The sequence below is a fragment of the Rattus norvegicus genome, chromosome X, assembly GCF_036323735.1.
Source record: "Rattus norvegicus strain BN/NHsdMcwi chromosome X, GRCr8, whole genome shotgun sequence".
NCBI lineage: Eukaryota > Metazoa > Chordata > Mammalia > Rodentia > Muridae > Rattus > Rattus norvegicus.
In genome coordinates, this window is record NC_086039.1 from 17788877 (window position 1) to 17812122 (window position 23246).

General features: G+C 43.1%; 1 protein-coding gene across 1 annotated transcript; it reads left to right on the forward strand.

Annotated features, from left to right (window-relative positions):
• Positions 1–6629: 6629 nt before the first annotated feature.
• On the forward strand, positions 6630–9865 carry Usp27x (ubiquitin specific peptidase 27, X-linked). The gene has a single exon (NM_001401128.1). The coding sequence runs from the start codon at positions 7606–7608 to the stop codon at positions 8920–8922; it is 1317 nt and encodes a 438-aa protein (NP_001388057.1). The 5' UTR covers positions 6630–7605; the 3' UTR covers positions 8923–9865.
• The last annotated feature ends 13381 nt before the right edge of the window (positions 9866–23246 follow it).

Genomic DNA, 23246 nt, shown 5'->3' on the forward strand with positions numbered 1-23246 from the left:
AGCCCATAGATTGGCAAGTTCGAACTTTAGAGAATTTTGATAAGGTTCAAATGGGCCAGATAGGGCTCAGCTCCCAGACTTGTTTTGTGTTTGGATTTACTATTTTTCTCTTTCTTTCTTTTTTTCCTTTTCTTTCTTCCTTCCTTTTTGTATGCTTATAGAAGGAAGTTTTTTTTTTCAGCCACTGATGAGAAACTAAGGGCGTGGGGAAATAGAGTCAAACACCTCATTACTGAAATTAGATGTATTCTGAATAGTACAGAACATAGGTAATAAACGTAAGTGTATACGAGGTATTTAATTCATAAAGAATGTTTACATGATTGGGCACTAAATCCAGCCTATTGTGTGGATGCTAAATAATAACACTGAGTTACATCAGCAGACCTTTAACCATTTTTGTGCTCTAGTCCTCTTATGAATAGAGAGAATAACATGATGGTTTCAGTCGGTGCTTTTATCATGGGTTAGAAAGGTAAATAGCATAGTAAATGACTTATAAACCAGTACTTGGCACACCATTAGCTATGTTTGCTACTGTTATTATTAGACTGTAATTATTGTATGAAAAACATAAATCATCCCACGTCATTGCTTTAAAACCCACAGATAATTCTCAATGCCATTGCAATAAAAGTCAAATGTAGTGTACAAGGCCCCAGACCCTGTGTTACCCTCATCCTGGTGTTATACCACTCATCTCTTTGTTGGTACCAGACTCAAGCTGTTCTTGCCTTACTTTCATTGTTCTCGCTCTCTCGCTTTCTCTCTCCCCTCCCCCCTTGCCTTCCCCTCTCTCATTCTCTCTTTTATCATAGGTCCTTTGCCCTTCCTCTATAAGCAGGAAAAATAACTTTGTCAAAAATAAGATACTGAAATCCGTTAAGTCAACTAAGATATAGCTCAGTAGTTGAGAGCACTGTCTTTTGTAGAGGACAGGGGTTCAATTCCCAGCAGTCACAATCATCTGTAAGTCCATTTCCAGGACACGTGATACCCTTTTATGACCCATGCAAACACCGGGTATACACAAATATGCATTCAGATAAAACAGTCATATAATACAATAAAATAATGTAAAATATTTTTTTGAAGTTTGAGAAATGTGTCTACATAATAATCTCACATTTATGGTAAGAATAAAATATAGCCATGATAAGTGGAATATTCTAATCTAACAGACAAAAAGCTAAGAGCTTAGGAGTTAAGTGTCCAAACTCTATATTCTAGCCACTAAGTTTGAATCCCAGATCTAACCTAATCCATGTGTGACTGTGGGTATTAATTATATTTATTTAACTTTCCTTGATTATAAATGGGGAGCATCACAGTATTTTCTTCTTAAAATTGTATCAAGGGTTAAACACATTAACTAGACTAGCGGGTGACATACTTCTAGGGCCACTTAAGTGTTGCTTAAGGTGGTTAATAATTTAGAAGAAGTCAGGTTTGATGGTGCACGACTTTAATTCCAGCACTCAGGGGGCAGAGGCACGCACATTGCTGTGAGTTCTGGGACAGCCAGGGCTGCATAGTAAGACCCTTCCTTAAAAAACAGAGACAAAAAACAACAATACAAAGAATTTATACTAAGCAAAGGGTGTGACTAAGCAATACACAAGCGAAGGAAAAACAAAATAGCCAATAGACATATGAAAAGATAGAGGACTCCAGTTATGATAAAAATTCATTCTCTCATCACAGGAATAATTAACTATATAAAACTCTGAAGTAGATATTGAGAGTAGATGAATGATTAATTTCTATTCAAGGAGTTAGATTAATTGTGTGACTGTATATGCATTTATAATATTTAAAATATCCATGGAGTGCTTATTTAACACATCATGTGGTGATGGTGTTCTAAAAAAGTAGAGCAGGGACGAGGATACTATTTTGTATAGTGCTCAAGTAAGCACTCTGACATAAGGTGACATTTCAGGATATTTAAGCAGTGAACTAAAGCAAGTAAGCAAGAAAATCATGAGGATTTCCTTTCTATATTAAAATAGTTACATCTAATTATCTATTTATGTGTGGATGTGTATTTGTGTGTGCTCACGAGCACGCATGTGCAAGGGCATGCACGTGGAAGTCACATGGCAACTTATGGTTGTCTCCTATTATGTAGGTCTCGGGAATTGAACTCAGGCTATTAGGTTTGGTGGCAAATGGCTTTTACGCACTGAGCTATCTCACTGTCTCAAGCCATGAGGGTGTCTAAGGGAAGAGATCTCCAGCCAGAAGAGATGAGGGTGTAGGCCTGGAAGCTAGGGCGCATCATCTGTTTGATGCAAGGCCAAGCTGATAGGCAGAGAAGTCCAAGCAACCAATGAGATATTTGGTAGTGCCCAAAAAGGCCAGAATAAAGACCTGAGACTAGGCAAGGAGTGACAAAGAATACCTATGGTCATTTAACACATAACTTGGACCCAAATAACAATGACTTCAAAGAATGACATTGATTCGAGAGGCCAGAGAGGGTGTCAGATCTCCTGGAACTGGAGCTGCAGATGGCTGTGAGTTGTTACATGGGGTTCTGGGAATTGAACCGAGGTCCATTGGGAAAGAGTCTGTGTTTTAATTGCTGAGCTATCTTTTCAGCCCCCGAGTCTATGATATTATTGACTGAAGCAAACCAAGGTGCTGCTGAATGTACTCATAAAGTATCGTTCAGAGACTCCAGCAATATTAAAGAACACACCCAGAAAGGATTAGATTTTTGGTCTTTCCACTGTGACTGGTTACAAGATGGTTTCCGCTATAGTTGCTAACTCCTCACTTCCAGGGGGAGGAAAGGTGAAGGGGAAGATACCTTTTGGTCTTCTATATTAACTTAAAGATTGTCTTGTAAAACCTCTCATAAAAACTCATTGTAATTTTATTGGGATTTCATTGACTGTGTATAGCAATTAGAGAAAACCCCTGCATAGCATAGGCTTATTAACCTTTCATAAAAGTATATATATAATATATTATATATATTTATATATCAGAATTGGATCTGATCGGTGAGGGAGAGACAGGCTTTTGCTTTCATACCACGCCTTCTTCTATATATTAAAAACTTTCTATACATTTAAAAAATCTCTCTCACACATATATGTAACCTTTATGACAAGAAATATAAACGAGACACTTTCAAAATGGAGTGTGCATTACCCAGGAGTATGAGAAACTAAAGGGAATCAATTTCTGCATCTTCCTATTTTATATGTAGTGTTTTCAAATTGATCTGCCAGAGGACGTAGTTGTGATAGAGGAGTCAAGCTGGTTCTCTTTTTCCATCTCCTCTTTCACATGTTTCTTTTTGCACTTACAAAAGAAAAGCGCCTTTTCCCATCCTGAATCTCACCTACATGCAGTGCCCTGTGGTGTAAAATCCTCAGGGTGCCAGAGAGACAATTCTGAACACCACATCTACGTTGAACCAGCAAATTGCTCTAACAGTGAATGGGAATCGAATCTTTTTGCACCTCAGATGGTTCCTAATTGTTTGCTTCCAATAAAATGGAAGAAAACCTCAGTGGAGTCCTTAGCTGAGAAATCACGAGGAGTTTTGAAGCTAAACCATTGTGTGATATTTCCAAAAGGATGCAAGAGCTTGTATGATGTTTCTAAATGAAATGCCTATTGCTGTTTAGAATAGGAGCTGTCTCTCTGTGTTCACCTCCTGTATCATTCTAGCAATAAGCAATATTCGTCCATGGAAACAACACTCATCAAATTGCTCAAAGTGCAAAAGCGTGTGTTATTCGGTCAATATTTTTGTTGTTGTTGGGAGACTAGAGAAGAATTAAAAACTCCAGGAGAAAATACAAGTTGCAACTGTCAAAGAGCTCTGTTCTGAGTTTTGAAAGCAGATGCTGGTGGCTCTCAACTCACTAACGTATTTAGGATTCACAGATTTGTGTAATGTACTGACATAACAGTTTTATTTCTGAAGGTTAACACTTGTCAGAAATTACGTTTTTGCAGCCAAGTGACATTTACGATGCAAAATTTTAGATGTCAACCAAAAACTGTGCGAAGGAGACTACGTTTTTCAAAATATTTTTAGAGAGCATTTTGATATAAACCAAGTTTTACATAAACACACAAAAATTACTAGGGATTGTCATTTACTCTTTTGCCACCTTGTGGACAGAAGAGTGTTTTAACTTCTAGGCTCACGAACTGTGAGGAAGAGCTGTCTTTCTTCAGGTCTTCTGTTGGTTTATCCAGGTCTTTGTGAGGCAGAGATGGTGACATCTGCCCAGGACTGAGTCCAGACTATACAATTTATACATCTGAAGATTATGGTGACGTGTGTCTATGGTGATTAAAGAAAAAGAACAATACAACGAGGAAATGAATGTAAGAAAGTAACCACTAAGCTGCAAATTTTCTAATGAGGGGCAACCATTTTTTTTAAGAAAAGTACTGAACTATTTATTTATTTATTTATTTATTTATTTATTTGAATATGTGTTTTTTTTCTGGTAGTTGTCCTAAAGCCACTTTCTTAGCATGTGCATTCCTTTTAGGGAAGCTAAATCTGACTCCAATCCTGGGGTGTCTTTGGCTCAGTGCTCAGTCCCTAGCTGTTAGTACAACGCCTGGCCATGAATGGCTAATGAATAAACGTCTGTGGGGTGAATGGTGGCAGAGATATCCGCTTCCACAGTTTGCTGGCCTGGGTGGTGTCCAGGTGCCTCTGAGTGCTTCACAGGAAGTTGATGACTAGTGAGGCAACCGGGTTACATAGCTGATATTCCGGGCAAGACTCCTAAGTCTGGAGATCTTTAGGTTTCTTTGTTGGTTGTTAGCCTGTGAAGGTAGGCTGAAGGTACTCCTTGCCGTCTGCACTCGCGTCATTTTTAGCAGCTACATCGTTCTTTTAGTAGCCATACTGGTTGGACTTCCTCTAGTTGCAGGAAACCAAAGGCAGGCCTTTGTTGGAAGAATGCTTCAAGGAATTGAAAAGAGAGCTGACTTAAGGAGGGCGGACACTAAGGTAGCCTTAGGCTAGATTGGAACCAGACAGGCCTCCGGATCCCTGACTAATCCCCTAGGAGTCTGTCCCTGCTTCCTCTATGAAGTATGACTCAGGTGGAGGATGATGTCCAATGCTGACCAGGGAGGGACACTTTGCTGTGCTTGGCAGTCAGCACAGCCCCCAGAGTAAGGTCGTGTGCACCAGGTACAGCTGGCTGTCACACTGGGCACCGGACTCTTCTTAGCTCACTCTCTCTCCACGTGCTGATACCTGCCTTTGTCTGCACCCTCCAGAAGTAGCAGTTTCAGCTGCTTCTGACATCCCCACACTCTGCCCAAGACCTGAGCTGTTTGTTCTGGATTCATTCTTCCTGGGTTTTGTGATGCTGTTTTCCATACAGCAGGCCCCCATAGTGGTGTCCAACCTCTCTCCTCACTGGCAGCTCCAAAGATACCTCTTTTATTCCCACCTGCTGCCCGCCTGAGACTCTGCTAAATCTTAAGGGTCTCAGACTTTGTAGTTTGGGTTCCTTTCAGCCTAAGAGAGGTGCAACCTGTAGGAAGAGACTACAGCTTGCAGTGTCTTGTTTCCCTTGCTGGCCTTGGAGTGACGGTTTCTGCCCGCGGGCTGCTCAGGGAATGCTGTCTCTGGAGACCAGCTGTCAAACAGTCATCCCACCCAGGGCCTTAGGAGCCTGAGGAGGAGGAGGTGAGGGGCTAGCACAGGATGTGCTGATATGATAGTCAAAGGGACATGCTGCTTCAGGTGGAGCGTCCTTGGGAGCACTGTTGTTCCTCTAGATCTGGGGTCAAGGCCAGTGGAGTTTGAGCTTCATCGTTTCAGGGAGAGCAAGAGCTCGATCCAGGAGGGGAGACTGGGACATGCTGGGGGCAGATTCAGCTGTTGGAGGCAGGTTCAGCCGCTGGAACGATGGATGTCAGAGCTCCCGCCTTTATTCTCAAATATCGTCCTGTGTAGGGCTATTTAACCGCCTCAGAAACGTTTCTAGACTAGACAACCGTTCGGCCCCCCGCCTCACAGGCTAGGGGAAGCTGCCCCCTCGAGGGCAGTACTAGAGGGGAGGAGACCGCCTAGGGGGTCAGAGCAGCGATTGGAGCTGAGCTGGAAGCGCCTTAAAGAGACTGCGCGGTCCCCGCCCCACTTCCCGCCAGCCTCAATGAATTAGAGCTGTGTTTCCCAAACTTGCCTGATCACTAGCAGTTTCTCCGGCCCTAGTTAGAGATCCAGGTTCCGGAGTACCTCCCTTCAAGAGTCTGATTCAGTAGGCCTGCGGGTGGAGCCGAGGAATCTGTAATTTTAACACGCTCCCCCACGTGATTGTCGTGAACCAGCAAGTTTGGGAAATATTGAATTAAAGGAAACGGGGCCTGGCTGCAGCAGCGGCCTCCGCTAGGGGGCTTCGGCGGGAGCATTCCCGGGGGCGTCGCCTGCTTCCGCTGCCGCCTCCTTCAGTGAAAGTCCCTTTTGGGTCCAGCTGCCACAACCATCGCGCTTCCTCAGTCCGGACCGGGGACACCCCAGGTCTGCGTGGCCCCCGCGCCACCACGCCCAGTGGCCGCCGGAGCCCCGCGAGCAGGGGGAGGAGCCGCAGCCAGTGGAGGCGGAGGAGGCTGGAGGAGGCGGAGACGGCGGAGACGGGAGAGAAGGCATAGAGGAAGGTGGAGGTGGAGGAGAAGGTGGAGGGGAAGGTGGAGGCGACCGGGAAGGTGGACGCCACCGAAAAGGTGGAGACAGCAGGAAAGGTGGACGCCACCGGGAAGGTGGAGATCGCGGAGGGTCGGGGCCGCGGGGCTGAGCTCAAGCTGGAGCCCGAGCCGGAGCCCAAGCCGGAGCCGGAGCCGGAGCCCGAGCCCGAGCGGGAGCCCGAGCCGGAGCCCAAGCCGGAGCCCGAGCCGGAGCCCCAGCCGGAGCCCGAGCCGGAGCCCGAGCCAGAGCCGGAGCCGGAGCCCGAGCCCGAGCCGGAACCCGAACAGGAGCCGGAGCTCGAGCCAGAGCCCGAGCCGGAGCCCGAACCCCAGCCCTTACCGGAGCCTGAGCCTGAGCCTAAGAGGGAGCCTGAGCAGGAGCCGAAGGATGAGAACCCAGCGCAGAGCGGTGGCGGCGGCAGTGGCGACGAGGTTCCTCCCCCCACCCTTCCCTCCGATCCTCCGCGGCCCCCAGATCCCTCCCCGCGTCGCAGTCGTGCCCCACGCCGCCGACCCCGGCCCCGGCCCCAGACTAGGCTTCGTACCCCACCTCAGCCTAGGCCACGGCCCCCGCCCCGGCCCCGGCCCCGGCGCGGTCCTGGGGGCGGATGCTTGGATGTGGATTTTGCTGTGGGGCCACCAGGTTGTTCCCACGTGAACACCTTTAAGGTGGGAGAGAACTGGAGGCAGGAATTGCGGGTTATCTACCAGTGCTTCGTGTGGTGTGGAACCCCAGAGACCAGGAAAAGCAAGGCAAAGTCGTGCGTCTGCCATGTGTGTGGCACCCATTTAAACAGACTCCACTCTTGCCTTTCCTGTGTCTTCTTTGGCTGCTTCACAGAGAAACACATCCACGAGCACGCTGAGACAAAACAGCACAACTTAGCGGTAGATCTTTATTATGGAGGCATATACTGCTTCATGTGTAAAGACTATGTGTATGACATAGACATTGAGCAAATTGCCAAAGAAGAGCAAGGAGAAGCCTTGAAATTACAAGCGTCCACCTCGACAGAGTTTTCTCAGCAGCAGTGTTCAGTGCCGAGCCTTGGTGAGAAGTACCCCACCTGGGAAACCACCAAACCTGAGTTAGAACTGCTGGGGCACAACCCACGGAGAAGAAGGATCGCCTCCAGCTTTACCATCGGCTTACGAGGACTAATTAATCTTGGCAACACGTGTTTTATGAACTGCATCGTCCAGGCCCTGACCCACACTCCAATACTGAGAGATTTCTTTCTCTCTGATAGGCACCGGTGTGAAATGCCCAGCCCTGAGTTGTGTCTGGTCTGTGAGATGTCTTCGCTCTTTCGGGAGCTGTATTCTGGAAACCCATCTCCTCATGTGCCCTACAAGTTACTGCACCTGGTGTGGATTCATGCTCGTCATCTAGCAGGGTACAGGCAACAGGATGCCCATGAGTTCCTCATCGCGGCCCTAGATGTCCTGCACAGGCACTGCAAGGGTGACGATGTTGGCAAGGTGGCCAGCAACCCCAACCACTGTAACTGCATCATAGACCAAATCTTCACAGGTGGCCTGCAGTCCGATGTTACCTGTCAAGCCTGCCATGGTGTCTCCACCACTATAGACCCATGCTGGGACATTAGTCTGGACTTGCCTGGCTCTTGTACATCCTTCTGGCCCATGAGTCCTGGGAGGGAGAGCAGCTTGAATGGAGAAAGCCACATACCAGGCGTTACCACCCTCACGGACTGCTTGCGGAGGTTTACAAGGCCAGAGCACTTAGGCAGTAGTGCCAAAATCAAGTGTGGTAGTTGCCAAAGCTACCAAGAATCTACCAAACAGCTCACTATGAAGAAGTTACCAGTAGTTGCCTGCTTTCATTTCAAACGATTTGAACACTCAGCGAAACAGAGGCGCAAGATCACGACGTACATTTCCTTCCCTCTGGAGCTGGATATGACACCATTTATGGCGTCGAGTAAAGAGACCCGGATGAATGGACAGTTGCAGCTGCCGACCAACAGTGGCAACAACGAGAATAAGTATTCCTTGTTTGCTGTGGTTAATCACCAAGGAACCTTGGAGAGTGGCCACTACACCAGCTTCATTCGGCACCACAGGGACCAGTGGTTCAAGTGTGATGATGCTGTAATCACCAAGGCCAGTATTAAGGATGTTCTGGACAGTGAAGGGTATTTACTGTTCTATCACAAACAGGTCCTGGAACATGAGCCAGAAAAGGTGAAAGAAATGACTACACAAGCCTACTGAAGCACCACACAGGCCTACCCAGGATGGAAGACGACGCCTGTACTACAGCGGTCATCGAGATTTAATTGATCTACTTGACTGAGGCTGATGGGCCTTACAGAGTAAGAATTGAACAGTACCCAGTGTCCAAAAGGTCCTGATCAGAAGAGAAATAGGAGAGGAAGGAGAAGAGGCTCTAGTCTAAGCAGTCATGTGAAGGAAATTAAGTGGTAGAAATGTTCTGAACGGGGAAAGTCAGAGCAGGGAAATTGTGACACTGGTTCATATCCTATATTCCTCCAAAAGGTTGTGTGGGAAGGTGTAGGGGGGAGGGGGGTGGTGTTGGGGGGTGTGTGTGTGTGCCCTTGTAACCGTAAAACATCTTTCTCCATGGGTGTTTCAGCTTCAATTGACCAATCATGTAACAGCCACATGTCTGTGGGGGAGGGGAAGAAAAAAGTTTATTAAAATGTAGCCCATTATGTACATGGGGATAAAAATCAGAGAAGTGGAGGAGGCAAGGATATCTCATTGACAAACACCTTTGCCAATTTCTTTGTATTCGTGATTTTTGTGCTATTAAATGCAGTATTAAAAAAAAAGCTCATGTGGGCTAGTGAGAGAAGAAGAAATACGGGGGCTTGTGGAAGGGGGGCAGCAGGTGCTCCAAAAGTAGTGAAGGCTGTGAGATAAGCAGTTGACAAGGACAGGCCTCAGCTGACAGTGTAGGTGTGTGTGTGTGTGTGTGTTTATGTGCGTGTGTGTGTATTTTTTTTAAAGCTGTATGATATACTTGAGCAAATCAGTGAACCTCTTTGCGATTATTTTCTCATCTGTAACATGCAGATAATTCCTACCTTAAAGGGTTGTTGTTAAAAGAGTAAACGATATAAAATGTGTCAAAGTTGAAGTCAAAAGGCTTGGAACTTTGTAAAGACTCAGTAAACTGTTTGTTGGATCTGAATCTGAAATTTATTTGGACTGGGTCAGAATGTATCAGAGGTGAGCATCAATCCCACCAGAGACCTGGGGACAGAAATGACACAACCATGTCACATGCAGTCATAAACAAAAACAACCTTAAGAATTCTCCCCAGGCAGTGGACTCCACTATCACACAGAAGGCAGCATATTCAGTGTCACACCTCAGATTGATTGGGGGGGGGGTGCACAACGGTCACATTTTGTCCCTTTGAAAGACAATGACATTGTTTTAATGACTCAGGCTTCCACTCAATGATGTTTGGTGGCTTGGGGGTGTTTTGTTTTGTTCTTGCCTTCAGAAAGCATTGTGAGCCTAGCCCCAATATTTACCAACCAGCAGAGATCAGAAGAAAGACTTCTAAAACTCAGAGTTCCATCAGCTTAGAGATGCTGGTAGAACGGCTTGCTCCACTGGACAGAGCAGCCTGCAGAGAGGTAAGCTAAAGCCGGGCGGGGAGGACCTTGGGATAGGGAAAACACTCTGTATCCTTTCCTCAGCCCTGGTTACAAAAAAGTAACTGTTGCCTGGGAAACTCGTGGATCAGATACATGGGCATTGGATCCATTGTCTGTAATAAAAGGGGTGGGGTTTCCCATAGCTTCCCAGGTCTACTTAGTGGCCAACTAGCTCATTTGCAATAGAGACTTACATGGTTATGGGTATACTCCATTGAGCTCATACTTTTTGTTTATTTTGATGCTAGGGATTGAACCCAGGGCCTTGTATATGCTCCGCAAGCGCTCTGCCACGGAGGTGTATCCTCTAGTCCATCTGAGTCCTTTCAAAGACAGGAGCAGCATTTTCTTTGGGATCCTGGGTTCAGTCTTCAGCCCCTGGTACAGTTCCTGGCACACAATGAGCAGGTAGTTAAACTGTTTCCCGGATGGACGGATAGATGGACGGAACATACTCCTTTCCTTCATTACCAAAATGCTTTCAGCACCACAGTCCTTAGCAGAAAAAATGTCTTGCTGTTTTGGGGGGGAATTTTGTAGGACAGGGACATAAATGGGCAGTTCCAGATGTCATTTGGTAAGTTATTTTGGCCAATTTGGAGGAATGGGACTGGTAGCCCTCCTTGTTTAGGAAGACACAGCTATGTCCCCATTCTTCGTGTCTGCCATGTGAAGAATTCAGTCAGACAGGTGTCAGCAGATTTTGACTGCTTGCACAGAAATGGTCCTTTAACATTTCCAAGTGTTTAATTTAGAAAATGTATAAAAATAACAAAAACACCCCTCTACCCATTAACATTTTGCTCCATTTCCTTTATCATTTAATATGTGCATTTGTGTGTGTGTGTGTGTGTGTGTGTGTGTGTGTGTACACAAACTCAATATGGATAAAGTACATCCGTCGGGGCCCTTTGTGCCAAAACACTTCAGTGGGCATTTCCTAAGGTTAGACATGTTCCATGTATCACCACGTGAAGCTTTACACAAGTGAACACTGTTAGAATGTTTACTCTCTCATTTCAAAGCCAGGTTTCTCCCTTTACCACCAAATGTCCTGACTAGCATTTCTCCCATCACAGAATCTGGTCTAGGGTAAGGTGTTACATTTGTCAAGTTTCCTTCAACTAGGGACATTTCCACAGCTCTTGTCTTATTAACAGAAAAGTCCTCATTTTGAGGTCTTCCTATACAGAAGCTTTCAATGTAAATGTCCTGCGCTGAGGAATAGTTGTAAGTGAAACTCACTGATGGATGAGAGGTGAAGCTGACCTCCTTGTTCCTTTGGGGGAAGGCACAGACCACCAGAGCGTCGATGGCTGGTACTTCCTGGCCAAACTTCACGTCTATGTCTGAAAAACAGCAACACCCTGTCCTTCAGCAATAGACCAACTGTCCCACTGTCCCACTGCAAAACCTAGTCCTATGTCTTTGCTCATTACTAACCCCCGAACTGAGTCATGGAGATAGGATGGTGGTCCAGGGCATGCTTTTAACTCATGCCACCATGAGGCCCAGAACATCATCTATTCAGCAGGTATGTATTAGCCTGGAGTCCAAACTGAGATTCAGGCATGGGCATGTCTGGCACATAACCAGACATCTTCATAATTGGGGGTGCCAGTGGGATCGGGAGGTAACACTCGGGCATTTTCACCAACGTGGTCCTTCACGATTGGGGGTACTAAGGGGATCAGGAAGTAACAGGCATAATCATCAATGTTCTCATGTGGGTGGGGGAGAGGGGTAACTACATCTTTAGCAGCTATATGGACAGAGTGCATCATAAAGAAGAATGGTCTGCAAGATGCTGAAAAATAAACTGGCTTGTGACCTATTGAGCTATGAGACACAACTGGCTTATTTTACTTGAGCGGGTTTTTCTATGTGGGCACATAAGGACAAAATCCAGTAAGGCTCGTTTGTTGCCTCCACATATAGTCACAATTTGCAGAAAGAATTGGTTTCTATGTATATGATCTGGACCTAGAAGAACACAGGTAAAAGATGGCTGCTTGTGACTGAGGTCCTTAGAAACCCACAGAGCCGACTCTGAAGGACCACAGGATGAAGTCCTACATTAGCACCCAGTACATGCATTACATGTTTGTTCTACAGTTTCGTGGCCTAAATCTGATTGGAGTTCTGGAGTTTTTGTCACTGCCAGTTTCCCAGAATAGCCAGATGCTAGAACTGACCCTGGCCACTTTGGTAAATGCCTCACGAAACTCTCTGAGGGCCCAGAAAGGATGCCGTCAACTAAAACCTCTTTCCAATCAGAAAACAAAAGTAGCATCCATATACCACAGGTCATCACTGCAGCGGAACCAGTGCTGGGAATTGCTTGCTTTAATTTACACTTCACACCTAGGAGTGAAGGCTCAGATTCTCTTGACAGGATGCAGCTCGGGGCTCAGACTAGTCTGTCATTTCACAGTTAACATCCCCTGCAAATTGCCCACGTATTGAGCAAATTTTGTGCTGAAGTGCATTAAACAGACAATATGCACATGTTATTTAGAACGTGATGAATTTCTGCAAAATGAACACATCCTGTAAATAGCATTCAGGTTGAGAAACAGCATAGTGGTGACTCGGAAGCAGCGATCCGAACTTTGCTCAGGGTGGGTCAGCGTGGCCTGTCTTTGTACTTTCTATGAGACAATTAACTGGTCTAGATGCAATCTTTTCTACGGGGCTTCTTTTGCTCAGTATAGTTTTATAAGCCTAGGATTCCAAGGTATTTTGTCATGAAAAAATTGGGAGGAATCATTTTTATTCATTGCATTAAAAGAATCCAAACGCTTTCCAGTGATATCTGATATATTTTAGCAATTCCAAGGAATCCAGGCTGTTATGAAATTGGACTTCAGGGGTATCTATAATCTCATCCAGGTAACCCCCCAAAAAACATCAGTGACTAGAACACAGCTTTCAGCAGAAGCTTGGGCAAATATCCAGAAATACGGAGCTTGGGCACCATTACCAAGTTTTTCCCGATAACTGAACAGGATACTATGTGCGAGTAAGCTCTCCAATTAACAAGTGTCAGAGTCACAAGAAATAGCTAAGCACTGATGGTTCATACTTGGGGGGTTTGAGGTTCACTAGATAGGGAAGGGGCCTTGAGAAGATGCATTTCTGTCATGTTCCCAGCTGATGGCCATATTGACTCTGGGACCACATTTTGGGAGCCACTGATCTTGACTATTTGTTTTTCCTCAGTGGTACTTGAAAGGATTCTACAAAGATGCTCTGGGGAACACCTTAGGAAACAAAGGGGTTTAGTTGTCCAGGACCAGACAGCTCAACCCCGTTTCTTTCTTTTATTTTTTTTTTCTTTATTGACTTGAGTATTTCTTATTTACATTTCGAATGTTATTCCCTTTCTCGGTTTCCGGGCCAACATCCCCCTAGCCCCTCCCCCTCCCCTCTTTTATGGGTGCTCCCCTCCCCATCCTCCCCCCGTTACCGCCCTCCCCCCAACAATCACGTTCACTGGGGGTTCAGTCTTAGCAGGACCAAGGGCTTCCCCTTCCACTGGTGCTCAACCCCATTTCAACCACAGCAGCTACATTTGTTTTACATTTTGGGGGCTCCTAGTAATATTTGAAGAAAGTGCTCTGCTGCTAAAGTGTTTAAAGGCTGCCAATCACTGTGCTAAGAAAATTTCTACCTTGGGCAATGCCATAGTTGAACTACATGGTTAGTATTTCTGGAATAATCTAACATCCTACAGAGAACAGGCATCTTATACACTTGTCATCCAGATGCTTCCTGTGGTAGGGGGTGTGCTTCTTTGTCGACTAAAGCAGTGGATTTTTATGTGGATAAGATTGATAAGGAAAAAGTGTAATTATAAAGGTACAAAATTGTGTGTGTGAAGTAGGGCTTCTAGAAATACTAACCTGATATGAATAGCGCCTCCCCCAGTACCAACACATATTAACATGAGATGAACTATAACGAAAATTTAAATTTATGTAAAATGTCTAGAGAAACAAAAAGAAGCCAGCAACATTGCAACTATGCAATATGGTTTTAGTTCCTGGTATCAGACCCTGGAGGCTAGACGCTTTGAGCTGTGAGTCAGTGCTCACACCAAAGGAACAAAAGTTGTAGCAGATAGCTCAGAGTGAAGCCTTTAGTTGATTGGCTTGTCCATTAAATGGGAGTTAGTAAGTAATGACAGGTGTTATGTTGAGCAACCAGGACAAAGAAAATCCCTGGATCTGTCATGTGTGAATGTGAACATCTAACATTACCCCTCTCTGTGTCTTATGGGATCCATATTTTGAAAGATAAAAATATCTAGAACATAAGCAAAATCAAACAATACATTTTGACAAACTAGGCCATGCAGAAACTCCATAGAAAAATAAATATCCGCTGAAGTTGTACTTAGAAGCAAGCAACAGTAAACACTACAGTCCCTGCACGACATATGTAACATGTAAATGTTACAGTGAAACCCATTAATTGCTACACTTAACATGTGTTAATAGTTATAGTATGAGAATTGGTTTCTGGGACCAAGTCCTACAGGTTTTGTCCAATTCCAAGTGTCCAGCCCTGGATGCATGCACATATGAGCAAACCTAAATTATGGGCTATATACACACTGTGTATATATATATATATATATATATATATGCATGTATACATATAACAATAATTTTAAAAAAGAGATCATGAACTTGGGAGGGGGACATTGGTGGGAGTCATGCAGATGTGATTGATGCTCATGTATGAAATTCTCAAACTATTTAGAATAGATGAAAAGAACATTGCTGATAAGGGGTGGGGAGCCCAGGTCTCACAAAGATATGATGTGCCCTGAAGATGAGTCACCAGTTGGCACACGGAGAAGAAATACCGATGAGTGAAGTAAGGACAAGTTCAGAAAACCAACGCTGTGAACCTTTAGCTAATAACAGACTTGCATGAAAATACCGAGAGCTATACTTCACGTGGAGAGAATTAGAAAGGTCCGAGGGGAGTAAAATGTTACCAGGGAAGAAAAAAAAAACCCAGATATGTGAGGAAATCAAATTAAGTATATAAAACAAGAACGTTAGGATGATATCCACCAAAAGTCCCAACCACTTGGGAGGCTGAAGCTGAAGGATTTTCTGGAACGCAGAGTTTAAAGGCCAACCTGGATAAAATAGAAAAAATCCCTCTCGAAAACAAACGAAACCTGTTGTAGTGGTGGCTCATTTCAGCGCTTGGGAGGCTGAGGCAGGTGGATAAGGATTGCAAAGCTAGCCTTGGCTACATTATAGCGAGTCCCAGGCTAGCCTAGACTTAAAGGTGAGAGCCTGAAAAAAAAAAGACAAAACCCAACAAAACAACCTAATAATAATGCTAGATAAGAGTATAAAAACAAACTCCACTAAAACACTGAAGTACAATTACATGCCAGACAGTTATTGCTAATATTGGAAGCATTTTAAAGTTCAGTATTGTTTGAAAGACAATAGAAATATTGCCTGAGGTTGCACTGTATTGTCAAGAATGTTTAAGCATTTAAGAGTAGGGACTTTTTGTGGTTGGCAAGAGCAGAGTTGGTAATTTGATTCAACCTTTCTACTAAAGTAATAAAAATTGCTGGATAAAATCTTTCAAAACCACTTTAAGACAAGGAAGCATCGAAAGGACAGGCATTTCCAGGCTAATTATTGGATGGAAGCTTGTAACCAGACAGGTAAGATGGCCACTGGCGTACTAAGCCAATTTGTTGTGAGGGCATTTAACTGTATTGTATGCCTGAGCTTTGATTCAATGTGAGAGAGCAAACACAGCCTGTACTATTCTAGAAAACTACACAGAAGGCTGCCTTGGTATTTAGTAGAGCTCATTTGATAAAAAGAAAGGGCAACTTAGTACCCTGTGTTAAAAATCCTTTCCTGAGACTCCAGCCCTTACACAGATTTATGCTCTACTACCAAAGGCCTGGGGGAGCCAATGAACTTCAAGCCACGCACTTGTTTTTCAGTGGTAATCAGACAGGTGATACTCCATGGTGTTCAGTGAAAACAAAAGCAAAGCCTCTAAAGGTCTCAGGGAACCTCCCGAAATAAATATTCATGGAGGATGACTGGAGAGCATGCTGGGTAAGGAAACAAGAGAAACAAACCCATGCAGACTCAGAGCCTGGTTACTGCACACGTACTTCGAAACAACTGTGTGAGGCATATTTTAAAGAGGCAGGGCACTTATTTAAAAAACATGTACAAGGAAGACAAGCCTTTAAAATGTGAGATAGCATTTTGGGGAAATGGATTTATAGAAGAATAAAACACCAACTCAATGACCGTGTATGGTAGAGTTATGGACATTAATGATGAGGGAGCTATTGAGATAAACTTGAGAAAAAAGAACAAGAAATAGGAAATAGACACTTTGTCATTTCTGGGACAGCAATTTGGAAAATGAAAACATGACTTCCTAACATACATACCAGAAGAAAGGGAAAACAGAATGAATGAAAAATATATAATCTCCAAGCTACTTAAGGAAGAAGGTGGGGGACAGGGAACCCCATCAACTACACTGAAGTTAGGAAAGGAGAAGCTAAACCAAAGGTGAGAAGAACTCATAATACCTATCCAAAGAGTGCAATGAGAACAGTAAATATGCATTTACTCACACCTCTAGCTAATAGACAGTCATGTTGCATTATGGGAAATAAAACCAGCTATGTGATCTTTAAGAGAGACATATCAAAGTGCTGTGTCCCCAGAACTCACATAGAGATGGACAGAGAAAACCAATTTTACAGAGTGTTTCTGTGAACTACACACACATGCTGTGGCATATATATACACGCATGTGTGCGCATGCGCGCACACACACACACCATTACTACTATTATTACTACTGCTAGTACTACTAAATAATAACAATAATAAATATAATCAAAGAGAGACATAAAACATAAGATCATGGGTTTGAATTTTTTTATATATTTTTATATTATGTGCATTAATGTAGCCTACGTGTATGTTTATATGTATCAAATGCCTTGAAACTGGAGTTACAGACAGCTGTGAGCTGTCATGTGGGTGCTGGAAACTGAACCCTGGTACTCTGGAAGAGCAGCCAATGCTCTTAACCACTCAGTCATCATTTTTCCAGCCACTAAGACTTGAAGTATTAGGGGATGGAGAAAATCCCAACTGAAAGAAAGCTAGTGTAAGTCTGCTTTTAAACTATACAAAGTAGAGTATAAGACCAAAATAGTTAAGAGAAACAATTGAGCAGAAAGTTGTAAAAAATACAAACCAGAAAACAAACAAAAAATAAAAACAGACCATGAGTTTCAGTAGCATTGTTTGAATTATATAGCAAAATGGGCAGAATTACAAGGAGAAAAGGCTAACCCATCTATAACCACCATGGAATATTTAGACATTCTTACTTCATAGATTGATAAATCAGACAAAAATGCAATGAAACATAGGTCTGAACTGCACAGTTATCAAGTTTGATCTAGGGGGGCACAGCAATCCTTTCTATGTATCTAAGAGTTAATGCGTGCACTCCCCTGCCCAAGCACACGGGAATATTGAGCTCATTCTTTGCTATGAAGCAAAGTTCAGCAAATACCACAGAAGTGGTTTCATTCCCATGATTCCATAGCCGTATCGTGGTTAAGTTAGAAATGAAAAGCAACAATAAAATCCCTTAATATTTTAGAAACTCATAATGTAAACAGAAACCATTTAGGACTGATGATGATGGTGATGCAGGAATCGAAACTTGTAAGAGATAGTTAACATGCTGCTCATTATTAAATAATGTAACTTCAAAAGTTAGGAAAGTCATACAAAAATGAAGCTTCATGAAGGTTGAAGATGAAGTGTAACCTCTGTGAGATTACGCATGTCCGGAACAGAAATAGGGATGCGGTAGAAAAAGCAATGACTCAAACAAGACAAGTTTCTTGAGTGGAAAAGGGGGCCCAGTTCTAGACTCACAAGAAAACAGAGGAGAAGGCTCCTGTGAGGAGTACAAAGAATGTGGAAGGGCAAAACCATTGACACAACAAGAAAGCTTAAAAACAACTTAAAAACCACTGCAGCCAACTTGTATACTAATGAGTATAAAATAGTTGGTAATGTGAACAATTTTCTAGCACATAACTATAAAACTTGAAAAACACGAAGTCTAAAAGGCAAATATTTTTAAAACATCCAATCAGTAGTGTAAATGCACTCTTTCTTAGAACTGTAAAAACACATTTTCTAAATTGGTATCTGTCAAACCTTTCGGTGTAAAAGCTATTCCGGGAAACTGAAGGAAACCATTGCGCATCATCTGATGTACTATAGTGTGATCCTTTCGAAAGTGGCTAAGAACTGTACCAAGAACACTTGCACTAATTTCACTTATAAAAAATAAAATGTGAAAAATACTAGCAAGGTGACTTAGTGGAATATATGAGACTGCTATATTATGACAACATTTTATTTATTTCAAGAAATTATAGGACAAGCTTTTGTTAGCTTTTACTCCACCCCTAGACCTCACTAATATGATAGGATGTCGATAGGGCACGTGCAGCCGAGAGGAATGTGGTGATAAACTAATGAGAACCGATGAAGCAGTTCTGCTTTTGGTTCTGACATGTGAGAGGCTTAGACGTCCTCAGCGCTAAGTTCCCTACAAACTGAGAATTGAGGAAACTGAAATGATTCTTCTGGAGCCTAGCAGAGAATTGAAATCATGGCAGAAACCACTTGCAAAAATTTCTCCTGAAATCCAGACAAGACAGATTCAAAGAAATCCCGTGCCTGAGATGGGCTTAACTGCAACAGGAGAGCGTGGAATCTGTAAATGAATGGTAAGGCCAGACACTTGAATAGTAATTTGGAAAACTGCTGGAAAGTAAATGTGGGCTTACATAAAGCTGAGAACATCTGGCAAGTATCGGGGGTGGGGGCACAATTCCAGAAGCCCCACACTTTTGAAGACTTTCCCTACAATAACTTCACCTAGTTCTTATGGTGAGTGTCTTGGAGTTTTGATTGGTGCGAAAAAACACCATGTCTAAAATCATTGTTGGGGAAGAAAAGGTTTAGTTCATCTTACTAAGGAAGTCAGGGTAGGAACCTGGAGGTAGGAGCTGATGCAGAAGCTATGGAGGGATGCTGCTTACTGGCTTGCTGCCCATGGCTTGCTTAGCCTGTTTTCTTATAGAACGCAGGACTACCAGCCCAGGGGATGACACCACCCACCATGGACTGTGCTTACCCATAGGCCAATTTTGGTAGGGACATTTTCTCAATTGAGGTTCCCTGTTCCAAAATAAAGGTAGCTTGTGTCAAGTTGGCATAAAACTAGCCAGCACTGGGAGGACCTGAGGAAAAAACAAACAGCCAACCAATCAAACCCAAACAAACCAAACCAAAAATCAACAAAAACCAATAAAGGCTCTAGTGGGTATACAGTGTAACACAGGGTACTTCTCTACAACAGAAGTCTACCCTTTGGATAGAGAAAGTTTCATTATAGGATAGTGCAGAAACATTATCTTAGATGACTTCTACCTGACTCTGGGCTTCTTAAATAACCCCATAGTTTTAACAGAGAAGGCTTATTGGAAATAAAGTTAAAATGCCACACAAAGGGGTGGGGTATTATGGAAGATATTTCAAATTCCTGAGAAAGACAGAAACAGTCATGTAGGCCACAGTGGTTAAGACTCAGGCACACGAAGAGATTAAAATGTAATCAGAAGAGTATAGGCCAAAGCCTTTCCCAGCCCTGTGCTGCCACACCAGCCAGCCTCCTGCATAGTAGGGACTCACAATGGAAAGAACTGCAAGGCAGATTCTCTCTGAGGAGTAATACAGAAAGAAATCCCAAAGCAGGCAAGGGAAACTAAAATAAGGGCATTGAAGGACTTGAAGCCTCTTGTCGTTTCAGCCACAACAGGCAGTAAACAAACTTTACATCTATTGTCTGTCTCCTGTTCATTCCGGTTCCCTGGAGAGCTCTCACTAAGAAAAGGCGGAAGACTTACTTGAAACAAGGATGGCTCAGATATACAAAAGTAGCAACAGGCAACAAACCACAGATCCAAGAAGCTCAGGGGATACCAAGAAGCAGAAAACATCAAAGCAAATCCCCCAAAGCTGACACCTAAGCATAGAACCAAAGACAGTGCCTGCTGGCACTGAAAGAAAGCAGAGAGAGAAGCTACATAAATAAGTGAGTTCACAGTTCTGAGGAAGCCGATGCGAAGAACACTTACAAGTGCAGATGTGTGGGCAGAGGGGAATATTGTAGAACACACAGTGACATACTGCATTTCCACGATGGGATGTTTCCTATGCTTTGCTTTTGTGGTCTGTGTGTGTTTTACTTTGTGGAGGAGTTACAAGGGCGAAGGGCAGATATGAGACGACTGGGAGATGAGAGGGACTGGGTGGGGTGCATGACGTGAAACTCACAAAGAATTAATAGTTAAAAAAAGAAATAAAGAAAAGTAATATATGTAAAAAACCTACAACAACAATATTAATACTTAGAGAGGCAGCAAGCATATTAAAAGGATTATGCACTGCAGGTAAATGGAATTTATTCTTTGATGCAAAGTTGGTTTGAATTGCGAATATCAGAGACATTGCCTGGCATGCACAAGACCCTGGGCTCAAAATTAGTGCTACAAAAGATGAAATGGAACTAAGTCAATATAATGCACAATATTAATATTCTGAAAGGAAACAAGTTATTTTCACAATATATGCAGACATATACTTAACAAAAAGTCATGAACAAAATAATGGAGTGATAAGGAAAAATTAGAACCCTCATCCATTGGCAGTAGGACTATAAATAGAACATCTGCTTAGCAAACAGATTGTCATTTCTTCAAAGTCTTAAACATGGAGTTACCATATGGTCTAGCAAGTTGATTTCTAGATATATTCCCAAGAGAAATGAAAACATATACTCACACAAAACTTACATATGCATGAACATTCATAGCAGCCTTATTCATAATATCCAACATGTGGGAAAAAATCCAAATGACCATTAGCTGAGGAGTAAGGAAACAAAATGCGCCAAAGTTATGTAACAGAATGATAGGTATATCAAGGACAACATATTGATACATCAGGAGTAAATCCCGACAACTTCATGTTAAGTGGAGGAGTTTAATAGAAAAGGCTTCAAATTACACAGTAGTGCTTGCTGCACATGGAGGGAGAGGAAATAAGAGTGTCTGGCAATATGGCTAGAGAGATGGTTCAGTGATTAAGTGGACTTGCTGCTGTTCCAGAGTACCTGGGTTTGATCTCAGCACCTTCTTCTTGGCTCAAAATTGCCTTTAACTCCAGTTCCAGGGGATCCCACAACATCTTCTGGCCTCCTGGGCATCAGACACACCCATGGTACATAGACATACATGGAGGCAAAACATCCATATATGTCAACACACACACACACACACACACACACACACACACACACACACACATACACATGAGGGGACTGACAATACACACAGAACTTCTTTTGGAGTGATGATAATATTCAGAAATCAGCATTATTTCTCTACAACCATAAGGACACACTAAAAGATAGTGTGAGTTTTGTGGTATATAAATTATATTGCAATTTGAAAATGGACTATATTAATAGAATTTTTATCCAAGAGCTGTGAAGATTCAAAGAAATGATACATGCATATTCTTTAAAGTACTTCCTGCCACCATCCCAAATGCTCTTTTGAGGAGGAGGGGCTGGGCACAGTGGTATATAGGCCTAGAATTCCAGCACTCAAGAAGTGGAGGAAGGAAGATCCAGGCCCCTAGGGTACAGACTGAGACCCTCTGTAACTTGACTTTTGGCTACTGTATGGGTTTCTTATTCTACCACTGTTTTCCACCCCTATTCCATCCTTCCAACCCCCAACACTAGGTAAGCAAGAAAGAAGGTTAGAGGGGAAAGCAGCAGTGAGATCATTAGACTACTTCCTGCTGATTACGGGTGTTAAGTTCTTTGGAGCAAGTTTGATCTTTGGGTCAGGCTATCCAACTTCTTCTTGTTGTCTCTTTGCTCAGGACCACTTGACAAACTGCAGCAACAACTAGCAACCAGCAACCGGAAGAAGCAGGAGGAGGAAGAGCAGCAGCTGAACCCTTTTCAGGGCCCAAGCATTAATATACCCTCTCAAGAGTCCCCAAAATTCCAAACATACACTTGCAGAAACTATCTGCAGCTGGCAAAAATCACACCCCTGCTAGAGCATGAGGCAAATCATAATCATAATCAGGCACTGTGGACAATCTGAAGCAGCCCCATATCCCATACCTGGGATTTAAAGAAAATTTCTTTCAATAAAGAACTGGCTAAATAAGTTATGGCATCTCTATATGTGCACTAAAACGCAGCTGTTAAAAATGAGAAGGCTCTATCACTCATATAGAATAGTTTACAAAATATATTAATTACCAAAAGCAAAGTATATAACCATGAAATGACACTATCACATGTGAATGCATTACCTATTTTAAAAATGTAGTTTCTGTTATATGAACTATATATGTATATCTGGTATGTCTGTCCACATACTTAAGTGAAAATAAACAGCTTTACTTTCAATAAGTCACTTAATTTGTGTGCCTGAGCCTCCACCTCACCAGTTAATTCTTTTCAGATTTGTCCCAAGGTAGTTGGACAATCTTTGGAGTACAAGGATATCAAAGATTGGCGGCTAGTTCTGAATCATCTGTCCATAGAGGATACCACTGACCCAATCTTGGGTCTTACAGTCCAAATGACTTCAGCGTATCTCTAATGATTCTGTGCTATATTTGGGACACATAACTCATTCATAATGCTGCATATGGTTCTATTGGTTGAGAATCACTATGTGGTAAGACAGAAAAATG

Excerpts from the sequence above, each read along its gene's own strand:
- Usp27x (NM_001401128.1), top strand. The coding sequence starts at position 7,606 with ATGTGTAAAGACTATGTGTATGACATAGACATTGAGCAAATTGCCAAA.